The 21,523-nt window shown below is 35.4% G+C and overlaps 1 protein-coding gene across 3 annotated transcripts in view; it reads right to left on the bottom strand.

Moving 5' to 3' along the window:
* LOC150106351 (glycerol-3-phosphate acyltransferase 1, mitochondrial-like) overlaps window positions 1–21,523 on the bottom strand; it is a 318,076-nt gene that overhangs the window by 197,583 nt on the left and 98,970 nt on the right. For all 3 annotated transcript variants that reach the window (XM_090393091.1, XM_090393090.1, XM_090393089.1), the window contains one exon: window positions 11,249–11,350. In XM_090393091.1, the coding sequence (XP_090249217.1) occupies window positions 11,249–11,350 (102 nt within the window). The remainder of the gene's footprint in view (window positions 1–11,248; window positions 11,351–21,523) is intronic.

Raw genomic sequence — 21,523 nt, 5'->3', positions numbered from 1 at the left:
TCTCAAACCCCAGGCAACATCAAAGGTGAGTGTTTGTCCTTAGGAGAAGGTAACAAGTTGTAAATTTGGTTGATAGGTTTGTAAGTAGTGGCAAAATTGTATTTTTTCATAATTTTAGAAAGACGTTCGGAGATGCCTTTGACGTAAGGTATGGGAATCCTATGGCCTTCTTCTTGTCTGGTTTGATGTGTGAGAAAGTGACTGATGATTTTTTGAGTTGTTTTAGGATTATATCCATTTAGGATGGCTGTATTTTTGATTACTAACCTGTACACAAGCAACATCCTTTCAACAGTCAGTCAAAAGTTTACCTATGCTGATAACATGGCCATTAAGCAATTAGACTGTATTCTGTGGGAAACACATGTTGAAGACTACTTCAGAGGGCAGCAGCAGAAGGGATAAAATTTTATCCTGTAGGTTTGGAGCTGAACTGTGAGAGGAAGTTGGTTAGCTGCTGCTGCACGCATTTGGACAGATTTGTAAGAAGATGGGAGAATTATTGATGCCAATTCTGATGAATAGCAGCTATAGAAGTATTCACAAAAGATGCAGGCTGCAGAGACTGAATGCCTGTCTGAAAGTGAGTGGAGTGTATTAGTGGGAGAGGGGTCATTAATCTAACTGTTCTTTTTCTGTATAGAAGGCAGTATTTTCAGAAGCATTCAGGGACACCACCCAAGATATGAGGGCAGTATTCAATGGTCAGATAGATTTGTGATTTGTACAGGATTAAGAGCTGTTTGGAGTTAAAGTAACACCTTGAGCGAAAGAGAAAGCCTAATTTTTGGGATGCAGAGGAGGCAATATTTGTGATATGTTTGAGCCAAGAGAGAGAGATTAGAGGTTAGAGTTATTCCAAGAAGGTAAATCTCATCTTGAATAGAGATTTGAGTAATGTCAAGAGTAGAATTGGAAGAAGAGGTTCTTTTTTGTGGGAAGTAATGCAGAGGTGTATTTTGCTAATGTTGAAATTTATAATGTTATCCAAAACCCCCATAGATGAATGCTTGGAAAATCGGAATTTAAGGTAGTAGCAGTTAGAGTTATGAAGGTTGTAGCGATTTGTACTTTGCAGGGTTTGTCAACTGAAAAGGAAGAGTGCAATGTGCTGTCATCAGCAAAACTGTGTACTGGATTGGCAGTTGAATGGAGTAGATCATTTATGTATAAAAAGAAGAGTGTGGGTGTGAGAGAACAGAGCCTTGTGGGATCCCAGCATTAGTCATACAGATAGAAGATAAGGAGCCATCCACCATCACTTTAAGTGAGCAACTAGCCAGAAAGTTGGTTGCCCAATTGCAGGAGTCAGGGGGAAGACCGAATGATGGAGTTTTCTAAACAGGCCATTGTTCCAAACTTGGTCACAAAAGCCTTGGAGATATCAAGAGCAATCATTTGAGATTCACTAAACCTTTGCATGGTGTTCGTCCAGAGATGGGCGACATATGTTAGTAGATCCCATGTTGATTGACAGTGACAGAATTCATACTGTCGGTCATTTATTAGGTGACAGTCTTCAAGGTAGCGTAGGAGTTAGCCATTGATGGTTCTTTCCATTACTTCAGAAAGAAGTAATGGAATGAGGTGAGAGAAATTGGGTGGCAATTTGAAGGTAAAGATTTGTTACCCTTCTTAGGAAGAAGTTGTATGTGGGATAGTTTCCAGACTGCAGGATAGATACAAGTGGAATAAGAAAGTGTAAATAGGCAGCATAAAATGAGTCAACTCTGGGGCACAAACCTTTAGAACAATCTGAGGGATAGTATCAGGACCAGGAGATTTTTTGGTATCCTGTTTGAGTAAAAAAAAAAATTTTTAATCTCTTTCTGGCAAAAGGACAAATGCAGCATTCAGTGATGAGCATTTGGAATAGTTGGGTGATATTTATCATGAACAGCTATGCAAGAGTTGGAGAAGTAGAAAGTCAAGAGGTCGGCTTTTTCCAGGTGTAATAGTGGTTGGCAGAATGCTGGGCAGCAGTTATAACTAATAGTTTGGCTAGAGCCAGAAGGCATGACTGCCATTTGGGAAGGATGCAAGTTTCCTGCTTTTAGCTCTCTCAAAATCAGTTTTTGATGTGGGAATAATTTTCTTGCAGCTATTTCAGGTTTTGGTGTCGACCATACAGGAAGATGGAATTTTGGATGCAAGCCAATTGTTGTAAGCCCGCAACTTCTTTTATACAACCATAGCATACCTGCAAGATAACCAAGATGATTTGGTGATTCTTTCTGCACATAGGATGCTCAGGTGGCTGGAAACAGTAATCTGTCCAAGAAAATGAGGCACAGAAGTTGCAAAGATCATCCCACTTGGCTTTCTAGCAATGCCATACAACATGTGGATGTGAGTGTTTGTGTATGTGTTGCTCCATGCTGGAAGAGATCTGCACTACATTGTGGTCTGAGCTGCCTAGGGGGCAGACAACATTCACAATGTACTTAGATGAGTCACTGGTAAGGAAAAGATCCAAGATGTTTCAGGAGGAAAATTGTCTGGCATTTTAGTGGACAAGTAGACAATTTGTGTGAGATCATTTGTGATTGCAAAAGACTCAGCTTCTCTGCCTGCTTGATCTGTGCAGTTGGAAGCAGCAGTCAGGTCGTGTTGTTGACACTGAAGTCTCCGATTTTGATAGAATAAAGTAGGGTAATTGAATTCAACAGAATAAGGTAGGGTGATTTTTAGCCACAGGAGGTCAAAATTGGGAGATTTCAGGTTGGATACTCTCTGGCATGGTGACTTCCCTCTCACTTCTGTAATTGGGTAGCCAGCTTTCTGGATGGATGCTCACCTGGAGTGATGACAGATGGCTCCTTATCTTCTGTCAATACAACTAGACATCATTCTTGATGATATCTCTGTGACTAAGACAAAATATAAGATCCATTACTCTTCATTCCATTAAACCTAATAATCAGTTTAAACCAGCACATAAGCCTAAATACTGGTTAGCATATATGCTCTCCAAACAACAGGCGACAAGTTTGAATCCTGCACTGAACATGGATGTTTGATTTTCTTTAGGTGGGAGATGAATTCCATTGTGCAGTGTGAGACCACCTCTGCCCTCTTTAGTGGAAGCCTAAGTGGCTTGAATAAGTTCCATGTGCAATCTCTGAAGCACAGTTTCCAGATTAAGTAAAAAAAAATTAATACAAACAGGAAAAATCCTTAGTCCACCTACAGTATTAATGTAAAAGTTTGCAATCTTTCATGGATGGGAGTCTCTCTCTCCCCGCCCCTCTCTCTCATACACACGGGGAGGGGGTGGAGATGCAAGGAACTTTGTATATACCTGGAATTGAGAGGAGAAAATATTCTCTCTCTCTCTCTTTGGAAGCGCAAATAAGGATAGAAAACATGATACAGGGTTTGAAAGCAATGCAAAAATTTTGTCGTTAATATTATAGGTATGTTTTCTGGGACCCTTCCATAATGTTTTGCATTATGGAATAATAAGACAACTGATGAAGTCAGCCTCTATATACAATTAAACATTCACATATGTGCCACAGTGAAATGTAATATTCTACAAATATTTTTGTAAAATCATCAGTGAGAAAGAAGAATAATGATAAGGAATTTGAATAATGAAACAGTACAGTGCATGTGCCAAATTTGAATCCCTCTTTACAAGTAGTTGCACATTTCTTAAAATTGTTAGGTTGAAATGGCAAATTAATTATTACAATACAATCTATTGTATTGTAATAAGGCAATCATTACAATTAAGGTTAATGTCTATGAAGTAGAACTTCAGTACTTTCTTCGAATAGCCTTTAATATCTTTACACAGATCTGTGTAAAAATTTTGTGTTTTCTCACTGGATTTGGCACATGCACTGTACTGTTCTATTGTTCAAATTCCTTACTTTTGTTCTTCACTCTCAGTGATCATGTCTTATGATAGGCAACAAAATATCATAAAATAAATTTTATATTTTACTGTGGCACACATGTGAATGTTTAATAATGGAAACTCCACAGATCTCGCCATACAAAAAATTCTGGATACAAGTTGTCATGAAGATGCTTCACATGCAAACTTTGTTTGCCAATGTTTCTGGTAAAGGATTAAAACAAGAATATAATTTCTTATCAAGTATAACACTTTCTAATCTAGCAATAAAACTTTGCACAGCTATCTCTGATCTTTATGATATGGTGATAGACTATATATATATATATATATATATACACACACACACACACACACACACAAAATGTTTGACTTCTGCATTGATCTAACCTTGGTATTTTTCTGGATCTCAGTAATGAGATCTCAATATAAGTCAACACCCCAGTCTGGGTAGTGTTCAACAGTGGCCCTTCATGACTTCAAACTAATTTGAAGTCATCAGCCTCTATATATAAGTACACTAGTCGTGAAGGTACTTCACATGCAAATTGTTTGCTTATGCTTTTATAAAGGATTAACACAAGAATATAATTTTTTTGTGTAATATACTATACCATGTTTCTAATGCATATTAGCCCATATACACAAAGAGAGAATGCATTAATATATCTTAACCAGATGAAGGGTTGAAGAGCAACTGTATCATGAGCAGTTTTTTTTTTCTTCCTGAAAATGCTGTGCAGAAATTGACTTAGGGAAGGGAGACATGAAGGTGAGGCATAGCAATGCATGCCTACTATTTGCATATTTTGTTTTTCCTAAGTGAAGTAACTGCACAGATGGTAATGCTGTAAAAACCTATGATGAAAGAGGGATATTTGTAAAGAGAGAGTGAAGACATTAGAACCAACTATATCCAATTGTTTCATATTAAATTTTGGAATGGATGGATGATTTGAAATGGGTGTATTTTATGAATGAGATAGTATAGCCAAAGAGAGATTAATCATCTGGCTAATATGAAAGAGGAGAATCAGTAGCATTCACTATGAGTGATTTTATGTAATCAATATATATTTAGAGACTGCACCACATAAAAGCTATCAGATAATGACCTGCAAACTCAAAACTTTTTAATTCAGTAGGTCAAACCTCCTGAATTAAAAATTCAACCTTTTATATCTTGTCAACTCATCAGTGGAACATATAATTTCATTCTATATGTCTTCCATCTGACCTAAACATGATAAATATATTCCAACTATCAATGCCAACATCCTAGACTTCAACTTAGTATAGAAAAAGAAAATAACACTAGTGTGGCCTTTCTAGACACTTCAATAACATGTTGCCCACAGTATACAGAAAATCCTACTCATACAGACAAACACAAACATTTCCATTATTCCAACAATATGGTAACATAAGATCACCAACTAATATAGCCATTAATCTCTGTGAACAACAGACATGCCTCATAGCTGAATTTACTATATTTGCCATACCTCTTTATCTAATTACTACAATTCAACAGAATTAACAAAACACTGAATCCCAATTCCCAGTACAGTAATGTTATACACCAGTAAATTACTTATGCACCATTACATCAGTGAAGAGATTCAGAAAAAGTAATATTTATTTTTCATAGTCCTGAGTTTTATAATCAGGATAATCACAAGAGTCAACTTGTGTATATTATTACTACTACTTGAACTACCATTTCTGCATCTTGGTGATTTTTTTTTTTCTCATTTCATCTCCATATGAGACTGCCTAACTCACCTTCAAATGAAATGCTCTTATAAAAGTTCTCTGCATCCAATTCGGAATTCGAACCCAGGTGGTTCCAACAAAACAACACCGCTGCCTTCCGACTGCGCTAGAGGCGCCGCTTTCAATGTAGATTTGAATTTACATCAGTAGCGACGAATGCATTTTGAAGATTCTTGTTCCCCCCCCCTCCCCGATACACACACCACTGCATAATTTAATTGCTTTTTTTAAAAAAAAGTAAAAAAATGCTTGTTAAATAAACCGGCGTAAATGCCGGCAAACACATGCGAAATGAGAAGTACGAATAAAAAACTTTTTTTTTTTTTTTTAAATGTCATGTATAATTTAGAAATAACACGCGAACTCTCAAGCACAGGTGTTCTTAGAACTCCAAAATTTATTCGGACCTAATAGTATTCTAGGGGAGGGGGAAGAAGCCAAGTTATTGTAATATAAGGTTCTAAAAGTAATTGAAATAACTTACTAGTTGCTCAAGGCCGTCGAAAGCACACAATGAATCCTACTGTATGTACCGTCAGATCTGGCATAATTAACAGCTGAGTGTTATTTAATGACCTCTTCCAACTTAACAATGATAGTGAAAGATACGTAAACTGTTCGCAAAATATCCTTGTCATATAGCCATGTTTCGCATTTTACTCAAATAGGTCTCTTATGCATAAGAAACAATTCCATTATAGCACAATGTTGCGTGCCGAGCGTCAACCGTGCCGATCATCCAATAAGACATACCAAGTGACTTTCTTTTGCAATTATTTAAATGTTCATGTTTCCCGCTTACAGCATGTAACTGGCTAAGTAGTTAATTACACTTTGTTCAATTCATATTCGAACATTAAGTGCACCGAATAATTTAAGAAGTGTTTATCTTAAGCGTATATCCATAAAGTGAACAGACCGCAGTAATGCGATATATTTATAAATTACACATGATCTTTACTGTTCGGGATGAAAAATATTTCAATTGTTGCGGAATTAAACGACGAATAGCTACGGTACTCAAACACAGTAACGAGCGAATTTTTCTTAATCATTAGATATATTTAGATTGTAGATCTGAAGTTTACGTGAGATGGTTCATTTTTACATTGAGAAATGGATGTTCTAGTTGCATTGTTGAATATCTATGAGTCATTTCTGTAATACGGTTATAGCGTGATAATGTTCTATACATCTCGAGATTTCTGCACGTACGCGAAAAAGCGATACATAATGTATAAATAAGTGTTGTAAATGGCGCAAAATTTAGCAGCAAAGAAAAAACGGTAAAGATAAATCGGTCTTTTACTTTACAGATAATACCAATCATTTCAATATAGTCATTTAATTAATACTTCAGTTACTTGGGATGTGCCTCATTTTGTATACTATATTTACTAATCACCACAATAAATAATATTTGAGGTTGTTCACATTACGAAATGTATCAATTTAGTTAGTAAGACATTGCAGTAGTATGGCATTTTCCATCATTTGATGACAATATGATGAGTAAAAGAATATACTTCTACCGTCAGTGTGCAGGTAAATTTCATTGAATATTATTATTACCCAAGACCTCATGGAGTCAAAGACTCATCTGGGAGGTCCTTTTATCACACACACACACAGCTCATCATACCGTGCTTTGAACACATTCAAGCTCCCTGCCGACACCACACTCTCAGGCAAGGCATTCCAATCATTTACAACTCTGCACGAAAAAAACCTGCCTCCCACTCCCCTACTCACACCTTCTTACAGTTTCCAATGATGACCTCTGGTTCTCCCCCGATCTCCCACTATTTTCTGTAGAACTTCTCCAGCATTGATCCTATAGCAACCCCTTACCAACATATAAGTCTCTATCATATCTCTCCTCTTCCTCCTGTCCACCAGACTCTGCAAATTGCATCTCCTCAATCTTTCCTCATACTCGACATTCCAGAGGTCAGAAGCTATCTTAGCCAGTCAGTCATATTATGCAGTTAAGTTCCCACTTCTTAAAAATTAGAAGGCTATTACTGTGAAGTCTTATAAACTGTAGTTATGTTGCACTGTTTTAACCATGCAAAAGTACAATTATTTATACACCCCCTATTCAAAGTGCATAATTTCTTGAGACATATTGCACTATAAGCATATCTTTCCAGAGTTAGAGTAATAGTGTGCAATTAGAATTATTATATGATAGTAAAGAAAAACAAAGATGAGAATTTTTTTTTTAATGTGGCATTCCATATGATTTATTCAGGAGCTGCCACTACTACTACTAATGGTCTTTCAAGTTAAGGTTACTTGTATCAGATGTTTTTCTTATATACCCCCCCCCCCCCGGCTGTTAAGTTTTATTGCACTAGGCTACAAATTATAATGAACTGACTCCCATCAGCATTTAAGTCATATATACTACAATATTATTTGAAATCTTGGATCATCATGAATATAAATAATAAATATATAATAATAATAACAATAATAATAAGTAGCCATATGAAGTTCTATTTTGAAATATTTTATTTGTTTTGTTACGATTATTGATTATTCGGTACTTTCAAACATATGTTATTGTTGCTTAGCAATCTCTTCTGAGGTATTCCATAACTGAAATACTACTGCCACATTAACATATATGAAAGATAAGTCACCTTTTGGCATTGCTTGCCACTAGGCTAATTTCAGCATGAATTATAAACTTGAGGTCAGAACTGTATGTGAATGGTTGTGAGGTATCTACAGAGACTGATTAGTAGAAACAGTAATAGAAGTAAAAGTGAATAAGAGATGTGAGAAAATAAAAAAGGGACTGACTTGGGCAAAGAAGAGAATGAAAAAACAGGTGTACAAGATGAACAGGGAAATCTGGAGCTTCAGAATGCCCTCTGTTTTCAGGAACTGGGAGATACAGCATAGGGACCACAGAGACTAGAAGCAGGAATGAATGTGTATCTGAGCATGGTGAATAGGAAGGTAGGATAGTCTGGGAAAGCAAGGTAGGTTGCAATGAAGAGAAGCAATCAAAAGGAGGATACCTGGCTGAAAAGTTTCATAGATCAAATATGTTATGTACACTTTCAGCCATCACACCTTTGACAATAATTGTTTCTTACTCTCATCAGCCAGTCTTTTGCAGTTGCCTAATTTCATCCTCTATTTGCTTCATTTCTCTTCAGAACTTGGAAAGCAAGAATGAAATTCTGTGTATTCCATCTATGTATTCAGTTTGATAGGGATGTACTGAAAGAGGAGGTTAGAGAGAGAAAGAGGGGAGAAGGGGACAATGATGTAATATCTACACCTGACATTTAGGGAATACATGATAAAAATTATGAGGACAACACAGTGGATTAGAGCATTAATGAAAAAGACGTGAACTTGTAGAAATAAAAAGGATCATTCAGAGCCTGCACACACATACTGGAAAGAAACTAGAGAAGGGTAACTGGGCCAGTCTAGTTGCCTGGTGGTTAATGTGCCCACTCCAACCAACAGACTGAGGGGTCAAATCCCCCCATAGGAATGGATGTTTGCAATTATCTTTAGGTGGGGATGAATTCAATGGCCAGTTGATCACCACTCAGTTTACCTGGAGGCCTGAAGTGGCTTAAAAAGTTACATGTTTGGTCTTTACAGCAGGTTTTCCAGACTATTTAAAAATAATTTTAAAAAATATGAAATAATAATAAATGACAAAATTCTTTACCCTGCCCACAATACTGATGTGTTATAAGTTTCATCCTTTAGGAATGCCATCTACTATGCTATGCAGATGGGCAGAAGAAGGGTAATGTGATATATGTATAAGTTGATGAGGGGAAAAACAAGAAGCTATTCTTGGAAGTTATATAAGAGTGTGAGAAGAGTTTTATTTTGCTAGGTGAATGGTAGGGAACAAATTAAAGACCAAAATAATGATTATTGTGTTAGATAGTGATGACCTCTTATAGTCTATTTATTAGAAGTCTGATGATTGTAATTATAAGCCAAGTCTTGAGGTGTGTTGATATTATAAATGTACATCCTTCTATCAGTTATCTGTCCATATGAAGGAATCATATGCAGTTTGTAATTTGCATTGCAATTTTGTACCCACTGAAAACCATATCTATGACTCCTATAAGCTGACTTAAACTAACTCACTCTTTCTGCACTCAACATGCTCTCAACCATGCATTTCACTCATCAACCACTCTCCATGCAAGATACCATTTCATTTCTCTCCTACTCAAATTCTCATTATACATCTTCAAGGGGGGTGGTCTCTTGTAATATTACTTTATCCCACTACTCTAAAAATCTTTTCCAATCTTGTGAAACCCTTTCTATTTGTATCAATTATATCACCATTCTACCTCCTTAAATGCACAAGGCTCTGCAAACAGCATTCCTTAAGTTTTCTTCATATTCAACATTCCAGAGATCTACCACTACCTTTGTTACTTTTCTCTGGACCATTTACAAAATATCTTCATTCCCTTAAACTAGGTGACCACATCTCACAAAATTATCTATATACTCTGATCTGCTCATCATTCCTATAATCTGTTATGTTGTCCTCATAATTCTAGCAATAGTGGGCAGGTCTCTGTCCACTATTACCTAAGATATCTTTTCTCCTCCACCTCCTAGTCATCTCCACCAGTCATATAGAGTGCATCCACTCTTGCCCTCCAAATTCAAAACCTTATACTTTGTAAGAGTGAGTTGGTAGTCCCAGTTATGCAGCTGCAAAAGTATTAAAATCTGCCTACCGAGCAGCATCTGATTTATTCCTCATAGCTCACCAGTTGTATATCATCTTCGAATTGTCAGTCTGGTTGACATGCAGTTAACATACCTGCTCTCCAATCAGGATGCAAGTTTAAATCATCTGGGCATAAATGTTTGCAATTACAAGCAAGAGATGAATTTTACTGCCTGGTGTGAGACCACTATCCCACAAATTGGATGTCTGAAATGCCTCAAAAGTGTTTCAGTTTGGTCTCTAGAATATGGTTTCTAGACTAAGTAAAATAAATTTAAAAGTTAATAAGAAATGAAAAATTATATTAAAAAAAATCCTTATTCTGTTGACAGTACTAATGCACTATAAGTTTACAACCTTTTGCAGGTGGGAGACAAAAAAAAAATCCCATTTATACATCTTCCAATATCAAGTGAAAACAAGTATTAATTTACAAATTCAAATGTTGCAAAAATTAAAATTTAAAAATGAAACATGGTTCAAAAATAATAAACCACATGTTAACACAAAATGATTATCATTACATGGATATGTTGGTGTACTGGAGCTAGTTTTTCACATTATGAGTTATTTCTATTAAAATAAAATTTTTCAGAATTAACATTTTATATTCTATGTCCAGAAAGATAACAGTAAATTAGCTTTAAAAAGTCACTTAATAAATAAAATGAACAATAAAAGTAAAATTTCTATAAATAGTGAGAAAACAAATAGCACTACTGCAAATATGGAGTTTACTATATTTATATTCAAAATAAAAACTTTTTGACCTGTATAACTCATGTTATTGCTTTCAAATTTAGTATAAACATTTTCCTAATACTAGTACTATATCAGTTCATGGATTACTAATGTTTGCTTACTTTATGAATAGTTAATGATGATGGGCAGTATCCTGCAGCTATCTGTTTAAGGAAAGGATCATTCGAAGACTGTTTAGGCAAAATTTCTGGTTGAATTTTATTCTGAAACAAAAAATAATTGCTTCAGCAACAGAATGGAGATTCATTGTGGGAAGACTATACTTATGCAGTACATATATTCTGATAATTATAAGTATCTGGAATTAAAATTGGAAGTAATTCCCATTTACCATCCTTCATACTAGAATATCAGTGGCTTTTCTTGCTAGTAACATTAAATATGAGGAATAGGAAGTGTTCATCATTTCAGTGGATAACGTATAAAGATATTACTTCCCTAATCTGTTTTTACTATATATAATTTAAGATTGTGAATGCTTGTTCACAACTCCTCTTGCAATAAAATAAACAATTTGCAATCTATATGCAAGTTTTATATCTCATTACCTTTCTCTTAAATCCATAAATGCAGATAAGTAGTTTCCTCTCTTTGACCTAGCATTTCCAGAAAGATGACTGTATCTTGCTCTTCCCCTCCCCTTTACACAGAAAAGCTTATTTTTATATAATCTTAGCAATCAAAGTGCATTGCAAAAATAAATTATCTTGCTGAAAACTCTTTATTATACTCTAAATAAAAACAGAAATTTGCACTTCTGAAAGCAGTTTGTTGTTGACTGACTTTATAATATTACCTAGGCTAACCTTTTATCACAAGATGTCTTATTACACAATAACACAACCAAGCCAGCCTGGTTGGTTGAGGTTAGCATACCTGCTGTCCAACCAATAAGTTGTCGGTTTAAATCCTGTCATGAGTATGAATATTTGTAAATGCCTTTAAGTTATCATATTTTTCGTGGATTTAGGCCTACAATGACCTGTTCTGGCCTCAGAAGTCATCGTGAATTCTTAGGAAATTAGTGAGTTAGGAAAAAGAAACCTAGTTCTCTTTTTCCTAATGGTTCGAATTTAATACTTGTTTTAGTAATTTGGTAAAAATTCCTTTAGGTGGGAGATGTAAATGATGAGATTCATCATTTACATCCCTACATCTTGGAGGCCTGGAGTGACTTGTCAAAGTTCCATACTTGATCTCTAGAAAGACATTTAAAACCCTTTAGCCCATTTTTGGTATCAACATATTATAAGTTGGCAACCTCTCATAGATGAGAGTCACCTATGAAAAAAAAAAAGAAAAGCAACCCATTTAAAACAAAATATGTACTATTACAGATATAAAAAAAATATTGGAGTTGTTGGTTTTATAACATGCAAATCTTCCTGATGTAACTTGTACGCTTTATTTTATCCTTCTATTAAATCTACAATTTATGTTCAACAGTTTTCTCTACCACTGATAATCAAGTGGTTTGGAATCTTGTAATCAAGTTAAAAAGTGCAGACAATTCTAAGACAAAATGGCTTAATAAAAAAAAACTATCAATATAGCAAGATAACAGATAGCAAGCACACAGGCTCTCAGTTCAGCATATAAGATACACTTGCATGTATACGCTATCAAACAAAGTATTGTTTAATTGGAATCTTATCCAGTTAGACTACATTTTATTTATCACCAGATGTGAAGGTCTTTTAAGCTCTGAAATTTAACATTCTTAATTCTAAAATGAGAAACTCCCAAACTCACTGCAAATGTTTTCCATTTGCAGCAATCCAGAATATTAAATATATAACTAGCAGATTCAGTTAAATTACACATTCAACCAATTAAGTTAAATAATAATTTACTATCAGTTATTTCTTAACTTTTCAAAAAGTTTTGATTTCATAAAGTAACATTTCTTAACTGTTAAGAAAATCAAATTCAATTCATGAATGCCAATATACTTTCAGAGTATGCATTTTCTAGTTCTCTACAGTTTGTACAACTGGAAGTGATTATTATTTATGCATATAAAGCATTCTATAAACTTCAATCCTTCACTATGTATGCATTACAAAACGTTTATCAATAATTATATGTCAGTCCTGAATTATCAATAGTAAGAAAAGATGAGAGAAGCAAATGTGCATCAACAGTTTTAATATAGTTTCTTTCCCAACTAATTTAAGAAAGTTTCATCCCTATCATGGTTCTCTACTAAAGTTAAGGTCATAAGATCGTGAGAAGTAGTGATATCAGATATGCTCAGAAGATTTTATATAAACAAGAACCTTCTCGTTGCATCATAATGGGAGAAGAGTGAAACTTCCAGAAATTGCATATTTTTCATTTATATATAAGCAAACATATATAAAAAGAAATGCAAGTTATATATATATATATATATATATATATATATATATATATATATATATATATATATATAAGAAACAAGCCTTTAAACTCAAGGAGCTTGCATCCATGTCTTAAATGGGATTTGAAACGTGTTCTTAATTGCTTAATTTTTGTTTAGTACATGCTGGAGAGGACACAAGGATAAAGAACTTTTGATTTGGCTTAGCTTCAGAGAATATGTTTGTGACTGAGATGTCATCCTTATCCTCCTCAGCTGATCAGCAAGTAAGCATGTAGCCATGATTTAAACGATGTGAAATAAATGTCTGTGGGAAGAGAAAAAAAATAATAAATAAAACGGAATTTGTTAAATTATAAGGTAGATGCAGGATCCAGCATAAAGAACAGAAAGGTGGATGAAAGAAAATGAATAAGGAAAATTAGTAAAGCATGGGAGTTGGTTAAGAAATATTTATTAGCAGTGGTGGAAATTATTTATTTTAAATGAGATGGACAAACAAATTTAGGTTTAAAAATGAATGAAGAGGGAAATCATATTAGGGTAGAAGAAAAGGTTACAGAATAGATGGCTTTAGATTAAAAAAAAAGGGACTTTAACTTATATTAGATGTAGCAAAAGTTGTACATGTTATTATAATTAAAAATAGGCCAATTTCATTTAATACAAATGAAATGCAAGAGATTCTTGAGATATGGCTGATCTTAAAAAGCCATGATTAGAAAGTTTTTATCAAGCCTAACTTGGCAAATAGACATTCTATTTGCCAAGAGATAGTGTGTTTATGTTCTATATTCTACAGAGATAGTGTGTTTATAATGCAACATTATACATTGGAGGGGGGGGGGTAATAAGTAATGGAAAGTACATTGAATTGGTGGAATGAGTTTAGTGGATTATTGAATGTAGTATTTGCAACTGCACTCTCAGTTCATTGACTATGTACAATGGGAAACTGATTTCCCAATGTACATGGTAATCTCTCAATTGTCTATGTCTTAAGCTAAAAGCCAAGAACTGTAAGTGAAAATAGTGCAATTCTCTATTTCACATGGAGAGAACAAATAACAGTTTACAAAAACACAACAATAACAACTAAAATTGGTAAACATTATGGTTAGCATTTATCAAAATTGAGGTTTTCAGAATAAAATGAAAGAAAAAAATATTAATTGAAAATTGATTTGAGAATAGTGTTATTATCATGATGGAATGCTATTTGATTGCTAATTTCATGATAGAAATTAACATTTTCCTTATTATTATTATTATAATTACATTACACCACCAAGGAGTCCAAAGACTCATTAAGGGAGGGCATCTACAACTCTCCTCCATTACTCAATCCACTAACTACAGTGAACCTCAACTACCATCATCATCTACACCAACGTCATCTACTGCCCACCACCACTAGTATTTTCACTGACAATCACAAACATCCATGTCCACAGCAGGTTTCTAACTTGCAGCCTTTTGGCTGGAGAGCAAATACACTAAACAACTCGGCCAACCTGGCCAGCTAAGAAAATGAAATAGGAAATCAGCACAAAGAATCAGTAATACGTGAGTACTTACCATATTCATTTACATGACAACAGCAGCTATTGAAATAAGTTAGCATGTGTGTGGTATGAAAGAATACATCACCAATCTTGTTATGAAATAATAAGTGCCTATTAGAAAATAATGCAGGATTTTATAAAGATCTGACTGATTACAAATACTCACTAATTAAAGTACTTGAGGATTAGTAAATATCAAGTGCCATTTAACAGAGGTCACTACCAGTACTGCAAGTTACAAGTATCAATGTGTATCTGAATTAATATACAGTAAATATCCAGCTTGTATTCATATTGCTCTCAGCTGCATGATATATCCACATTTACTAATGCATGGCTCTCTATTGAAAGAACTGAAACTCTTCAATCAGTAAATGGAAGGATTTTTAGTGCTTTTGGTAGTAGTGGAATGCAAACTTGCTTTTTGACATACTTTTGAATAAAGAATCCTAATGAAGCAAGGCTGGAGATTTCAATGGAAATGTCTTTTCCTTGAGGACTGCCCTTTTTCTTCAGAAGTACCATTTTGCTCTACTTACAAATGAAGTACCAATCTTCAGCTGTGAAAAAAAAAATTTTCATCATCATTGGCCTGCATAGTCAAAAGATTCACCATAGGCATAAAGCATTTGCTGCTTTATGGGGAAAGGAGAGGGGGGACTGATACTTCCTATACTGTATGACATTTGTTCCCTTCTGATTCAACAGCCCATTGGAGATTAGTTGAAAAAAAATCAGGTTTTTACGAAACAATTTGTATGGGTGAAAACATTTCTTAAAATCCTAAATAGCTTAAATCTGCTTTTTGGATAATGAAACTCTTAGAAAAAATATCAGAAATACAGCAGAAAATGTGAGAGGGAATATAGTAAATGTATTGTCCAGATATCATAATGCAGATTTGAGAAGAGCAGGCAATAACGAATGAACAGAGAGAAAATCAAGAGATGCTTGGATTATGTGCATTCTTGGAGCAAGTGCATTTGATGATTGAGAGCCATATGCAAGACATGGGCTGCATTTGAAAATGGAAGGATAAAGGCATCTGGAGAGACTACTGTTGTCTGAGCAAGTGAGATTGTTAAGACAGGGAAACAGGAGTTGCAGGGAGGATGTTGGCACAGATGGTCTCTTGTGGGGATAGTCACTTGGGAGAATACACTGCTTGGAAAGAAGTCAATGGGCAAAGTGCATCATGCCACATAATGAATGGGTCACTTGTTTGTCAATTGCATAAATTGGAGGATTATGATGCTCCCAAGTCAATGCAACTGTACCTGGGTGAAATGGCTGTGAGAAGGGAATTGATGGAGTTTGAAAGAAGCATTGTAATAGGATGTCATGTTGCAGGCCTATCTGTTTGGCAAATTGTTGAACAAATTGGGCCATCCTAGGTCAACAGTCAACAATACCATATGATATTAGATGGAAACACAGGGAGTCAACTGTAAGTGCTACCCGTAGTGGACGACCCTGCACACTCACTGAACATGACCGTAGGGTGCTACGAAAGATAATATGTAAAAACTGCCATTTGTCAGCTGGCACGTTGAATGAGGAGTTTCAAGCATTGAGTGGAACATGAATCTGCACAAAAGCATTCAGAACTGAGGTTCACAACATGGGTTTCCGTGGTAGAACCACAATATGCAAGCCACACATTACCAACATGCAGTATCATCTTCAGTGGTGCAAACTGTGTGTACAGTGGGACATAAAATCTTAGAAAGCTGTGTTATGGAGCAATAAATCATGCTACACCCTCTACCGAGAATATGGAAGGGTATGGGTATAATGGATGTCCAGTAAAGATCTCTTACCAGAGTGTATAATTCCAACTATGAAATTCAGAGATGACAATGTGATGGTATGGTCCTGTTTTGGCCTCAGCCCTCTGTTTGTGGTGCCATAAATGTTGAACTCCAAGAAGTATCTGAACAATGCAATTCTTCCTACTTGGTGACATTTCAATGGAACTGAACGTTGTCTCTTTCAGCAAGACAATGCAATGCTTCATAAGGCTGATATTGTAACTGTGTGATTTCAGGACGTGAACATCACCACACTTGACTTGCCTCCACAGAGACCTGATCACAACCCTATTGAACATCTGTGGGATAAATTGAGCATTGGGTGAAGTCAAGGGACGTCTGCCCAACAACAGTTCATGACCTCATTACATGCCTACAGAAGAATGGTCCAAAATTCCCATCGATCGCTATCATACACTTGTGGAAAATATGTCTTGTAGGGTTGTTACAGTCATTGTAGTGAAAGAAGGTCCTACATCTTATTAAGGTGAGTGCCATGGTCTGTTTGTTCCTTACACTATGTTATCCATTGACTTCTTTCCAAGCAATGTATATGGCATATTGCAGAGTTAAATGAAGTTAGAGAAATAATGGTAGGAATGGTGATAATCCATTGATTCTTTTCTATACAAATGCCAGACACATCAGGAATGAAGGCATAGGCATTAATAGCCTCAGCCTATCCAAAGATTGTTGGAATCAGTAAAACATGGTTGATTAGAAGAGGATATCCTGAGAATAATAGAAGGATATAGCATATTTTGGCAGGATAAACAGAGTGATGGAGTGTTATACAGTAGAATCCAGTTAATTAGGCCATCGGTTCATGGATAGTCATTTATTTGGGGCAAATCTTAAAGAACAAAATCAAATCAAGAAAATTGCTAGGTTTCTTCACTTATTTGGGACAACATACCATTTATTTAGGGGAGACCACAGCATTCCAGATTTCCCCTCTGAGGTAAATCGTTGGTAGTAAATGTGGTAAATTGTAAATGGTTGGTTGGTTGGTTTAAGGTTTATTGGCACAAAGAGAGAGAGAGAGAGATAGCAAAAGTCATACTATGTCAAACCACAGCATGTAAATGACTCATCTGCTTTGTTCCTCCTAGCTGTTTTAGATTATGCTGTTAGGAAATTTAGGTGTTTTAGCTGCCTTAAGAAATTTAAATATATACAGTCATCCCTTGACTTATGTCGGGGGTTCTGTTCCATCCAGCAGGATGGAAGTCGGTTCATACGTAACTTGATACATTAAATCAACATAGTTATAGGGGTTAGGGACTTAATAGTAATAAGTATACTGTCATTTTAAGTTTTAAACCTTATTATAAAATTGTACTGTGCATTACTTCCACTATAAAACAGGAGAATAATCACCCAAATCTTCCTTCACAATCACATCTTCATTACCTTTCTAATGTGAAGGATCAGGCTGCAGTTCTACTGGTGTAACCGTTATTTTTCTAATGAAAATGTCAAATGTGCTTTGCTTATTCCTCTTCTTCTTTTCATCATAAATTTGTTTATAGCAAGCAAACGTATCATGTGCTTTCCTTTCTAATAATAAGTAGCATTCAACATTGGGTTCAAAATTGTTCAACAGTTTGAGAACATCGCTAACTGCAGAGAACATTTCTGCAAGACCCTTCACTGCGAGTTGTTTAACTACCTCTCCTTGTTTCTCTTTTTCCTCTTCCTTTTCTCATTCAATTCACAGTGCTTGCAGAAATGTTCTCTGCAGTGCAGTTAGCAATGTTTTCAAAATGGTTGAAGACATGCCCCAACACGTTGTTCCTCCAGTTCAACCAATTCTTCGTTAGTCAACTCTTCAGATGCACTTTCTATGAGTTGAAATATGTCATCATCATTCACTTAGAGATCCAGATTGTTTGCTAGGCCCACTATTTTTTCATTCAATTTACAAAAGGTCTTCATTTTTTTTTCAAAACTTCCAAAATCGTGCACAAACCTTTTTAGTGTTTTTTTCCATATGCCACTCATACATTGAGAGGTCACTTCATCCCAAGCCACAGCAATATTTTTAATAGCATGATAAATATTGAATTCTTTCCAGAATGGTATGAGAGTCTGGTCATTTCCTTCAGTGGCATAAATGGCTTGTGAAAAAGTTCTCTGTAGATAATAAACCTTAAACACTACTAGAAATCCCTGATCCATCGGTTGGATCAATGAAGTGGTGTTTGGAGGGACAAACATGACCTTGAACTTGGTGAAGATCATCAATATAAGACGGATGACCTGGAGCATTATCTAGAATTAATAAAAGTTTAAATTCTATATTTTCTTTCACACAATAGCTTTCCATTTCACTCGCATAACAGTTGATTAAGGCATCCGCAAATAATTTTTGAGTCGTCTACGACTTCTTATATCTCCGCTAATGAACTGGAAGAGTATGCTTCCTAATGTTCTTGAAGGCTCGTGGATTCTCACCATGCCATATCACAAATGGTTTCAGTTTATATTCAGCCACATTACCCCCTAATAGAATCGTAACAATCTGTTCGGGCATTTTTTTTTACGAAACAAGGAGGTCTCATCCATATTAAATATTTGCTGTGGCAAATAATTTTCCTCCGTAATAATTTTATCCAGTTTCTCCACAAACTCCTTGGCAGCCTTCTCATCGGAACTTACAGATTCACCATACATTTTCACATTATTCAGTGCAAAACGCTGCTTGAATCTCATGAACCAACCGGAATAAGTGTTGAATTCTTAATCATAATCGGACCCTGCTTCCTCCATCAACATGTTGAAGAGACTTAGTGGTCATAGTGCTAAGGGGTATACATGTTTGGTTCAGGTCCTCTATGCATGATGGAGGTAGCTTTTCCAATCCTTGTCATTGCTTCGCCACTATTGTTGAACTTGCAACTTCGTTTCAAGATCAGCTGCTCAGCTCTTGGGCATGTAGGGGTCATGTTGCACAAAACATCGAAATATTTAACGATAAATACACGAATAATCTATTTTTCAAACACAAAATTAATAGAGGAACTGGTGAAGCCACAAGCCAACTGCCGAGGGAGGTTGCCACTGCATTGTTGCTAAATAAAAACCTTTTTACTTTATGCTCGCTTGCATCTTGTTCGAAAGTATAGTCGAAAATTTATTCTATTATTGGATCACAGACGTATCTTTGAATGGACACAAGTCGAGGGATTACTGTATTTTGCCATTGTAATTCACTGAAATAAATAATTTGTTGCCCAGTGAAACATTTGTCTTTTTATATCTTTAACTATTAAAATGAAACTTCACATAATTGGGGCAGCCACTTAATTGGGCCAAAATGTTCTCATCCCAATATGTCCCAGTTAAATGATAAGTGATGAGTTGTGTCCTCTCAGACTGAAGAATCTGGAGGGAAATGGTATTAATGGTTTTGATAGCATATGGTGCAAGGTGAAGCTGGACAAGACAGGATATTTAGTGGGATGTGGCTATAGACAAGGGAGGATGAACAGCGGATATTTTTGCAGTTAAATTTGGCAGGTGCAAAATGAATATCATTATGGGGAATTTTAACTAGAACAGTAAAACTTGGGAAGAAGCAGCAGCATATAACAATAATAAGGTAATGGAATTTAAGAAGTTATTGAGGGCATATATCTTAGACAACACATTGTAGGGAATATGATGTTCAAGAGTTTTGGATTTGCTCCTAGCATCAGAGGATACGACTGTAACTGAGATGTCATCCATGCCCTTGGTTGGAGACAAGGATCATATAGTCTTGGATGGATGAATGGAGAACTTGGAGGATGAACAGACATGCAGGCATATCAAGGACAGTGGCAGCCCATACATAAGCACTGCGACATTGCAGCACCCCAAGGAAAAAATGAAAAAATTAAATTTTGTTTGTGTTTATAAATAATAACAATGCTTACAACATTATATAAATGCAGTACAACATGTTTTGACATTGATTGAATAGTTAATAATTGGAATTGTTCGATTAACACTTTAGATTACGAAACAAATGCACTGCAATCTAACGTTGATATTAGTTTGCTCTTGTCATTGCACGTTATGTCATTCCCAACTGTAACTGCTCAAACGACAGTGTATTTTTAGTATGCTTATGTGCCTTATTTCTGTGAGATATGAAACTTTTGTTATTGGTGCGTGTGCATGGTGAACTATTTTTTGTAAATCTTGGTATTATAGGTCTACCTACTCACTGATGAGACCTCAAAGCTTGAAACCGGTCTGGGTAGTGATCTTCTCTCATAATGTAGAACAGTGATAGAGCTCTTAGGAGCTGGGTTTCACATTATGAGTAAATACCAAGAACAGGGATCGGAGCTTGCCCCACCCTTACTATGAGTTGCCCCATGTTGCAGTACCATATGAACTATCCAGGTATTTGCTTACACTTGGACTCGCCAAACTTTATATAGTTTCTATAATCGGCATGAAACTCTGAGTTTCTTATTCGGCTATGAAACAATATGGGATGTAATATCCCCTAACTTAAATAATTTCATGATGCCGAATTGAAGCCTTTGGCTCTTCATATAATTATTTATTTATTATAGATACAAGGCTGAATTATGACGAGTGTCACTGTTGAATATATGAAAAGAATAATATTTTTTCAATTAT

The sequence above is a fragment of the Typopeltis vanoorti genome, chromosome 5, assembly GCF_054136105.1.
Source record: "Typopeltis vanoorti isolate ZY-2024b chromosome 5, IOZ_Tvanoo_1.0, whole genome shotgun sequence".
NCBI lineage: Eukaryota > Metazoa > Arthropoda > Arachnida > Uropygi > Thelyphonidae > Typopeltis > Typopeltis vanoorti.
Note: the sequence above shows the minus strand (reverse complement) of the source record. Positions and strands in the feature narration are given on the sequence as shown.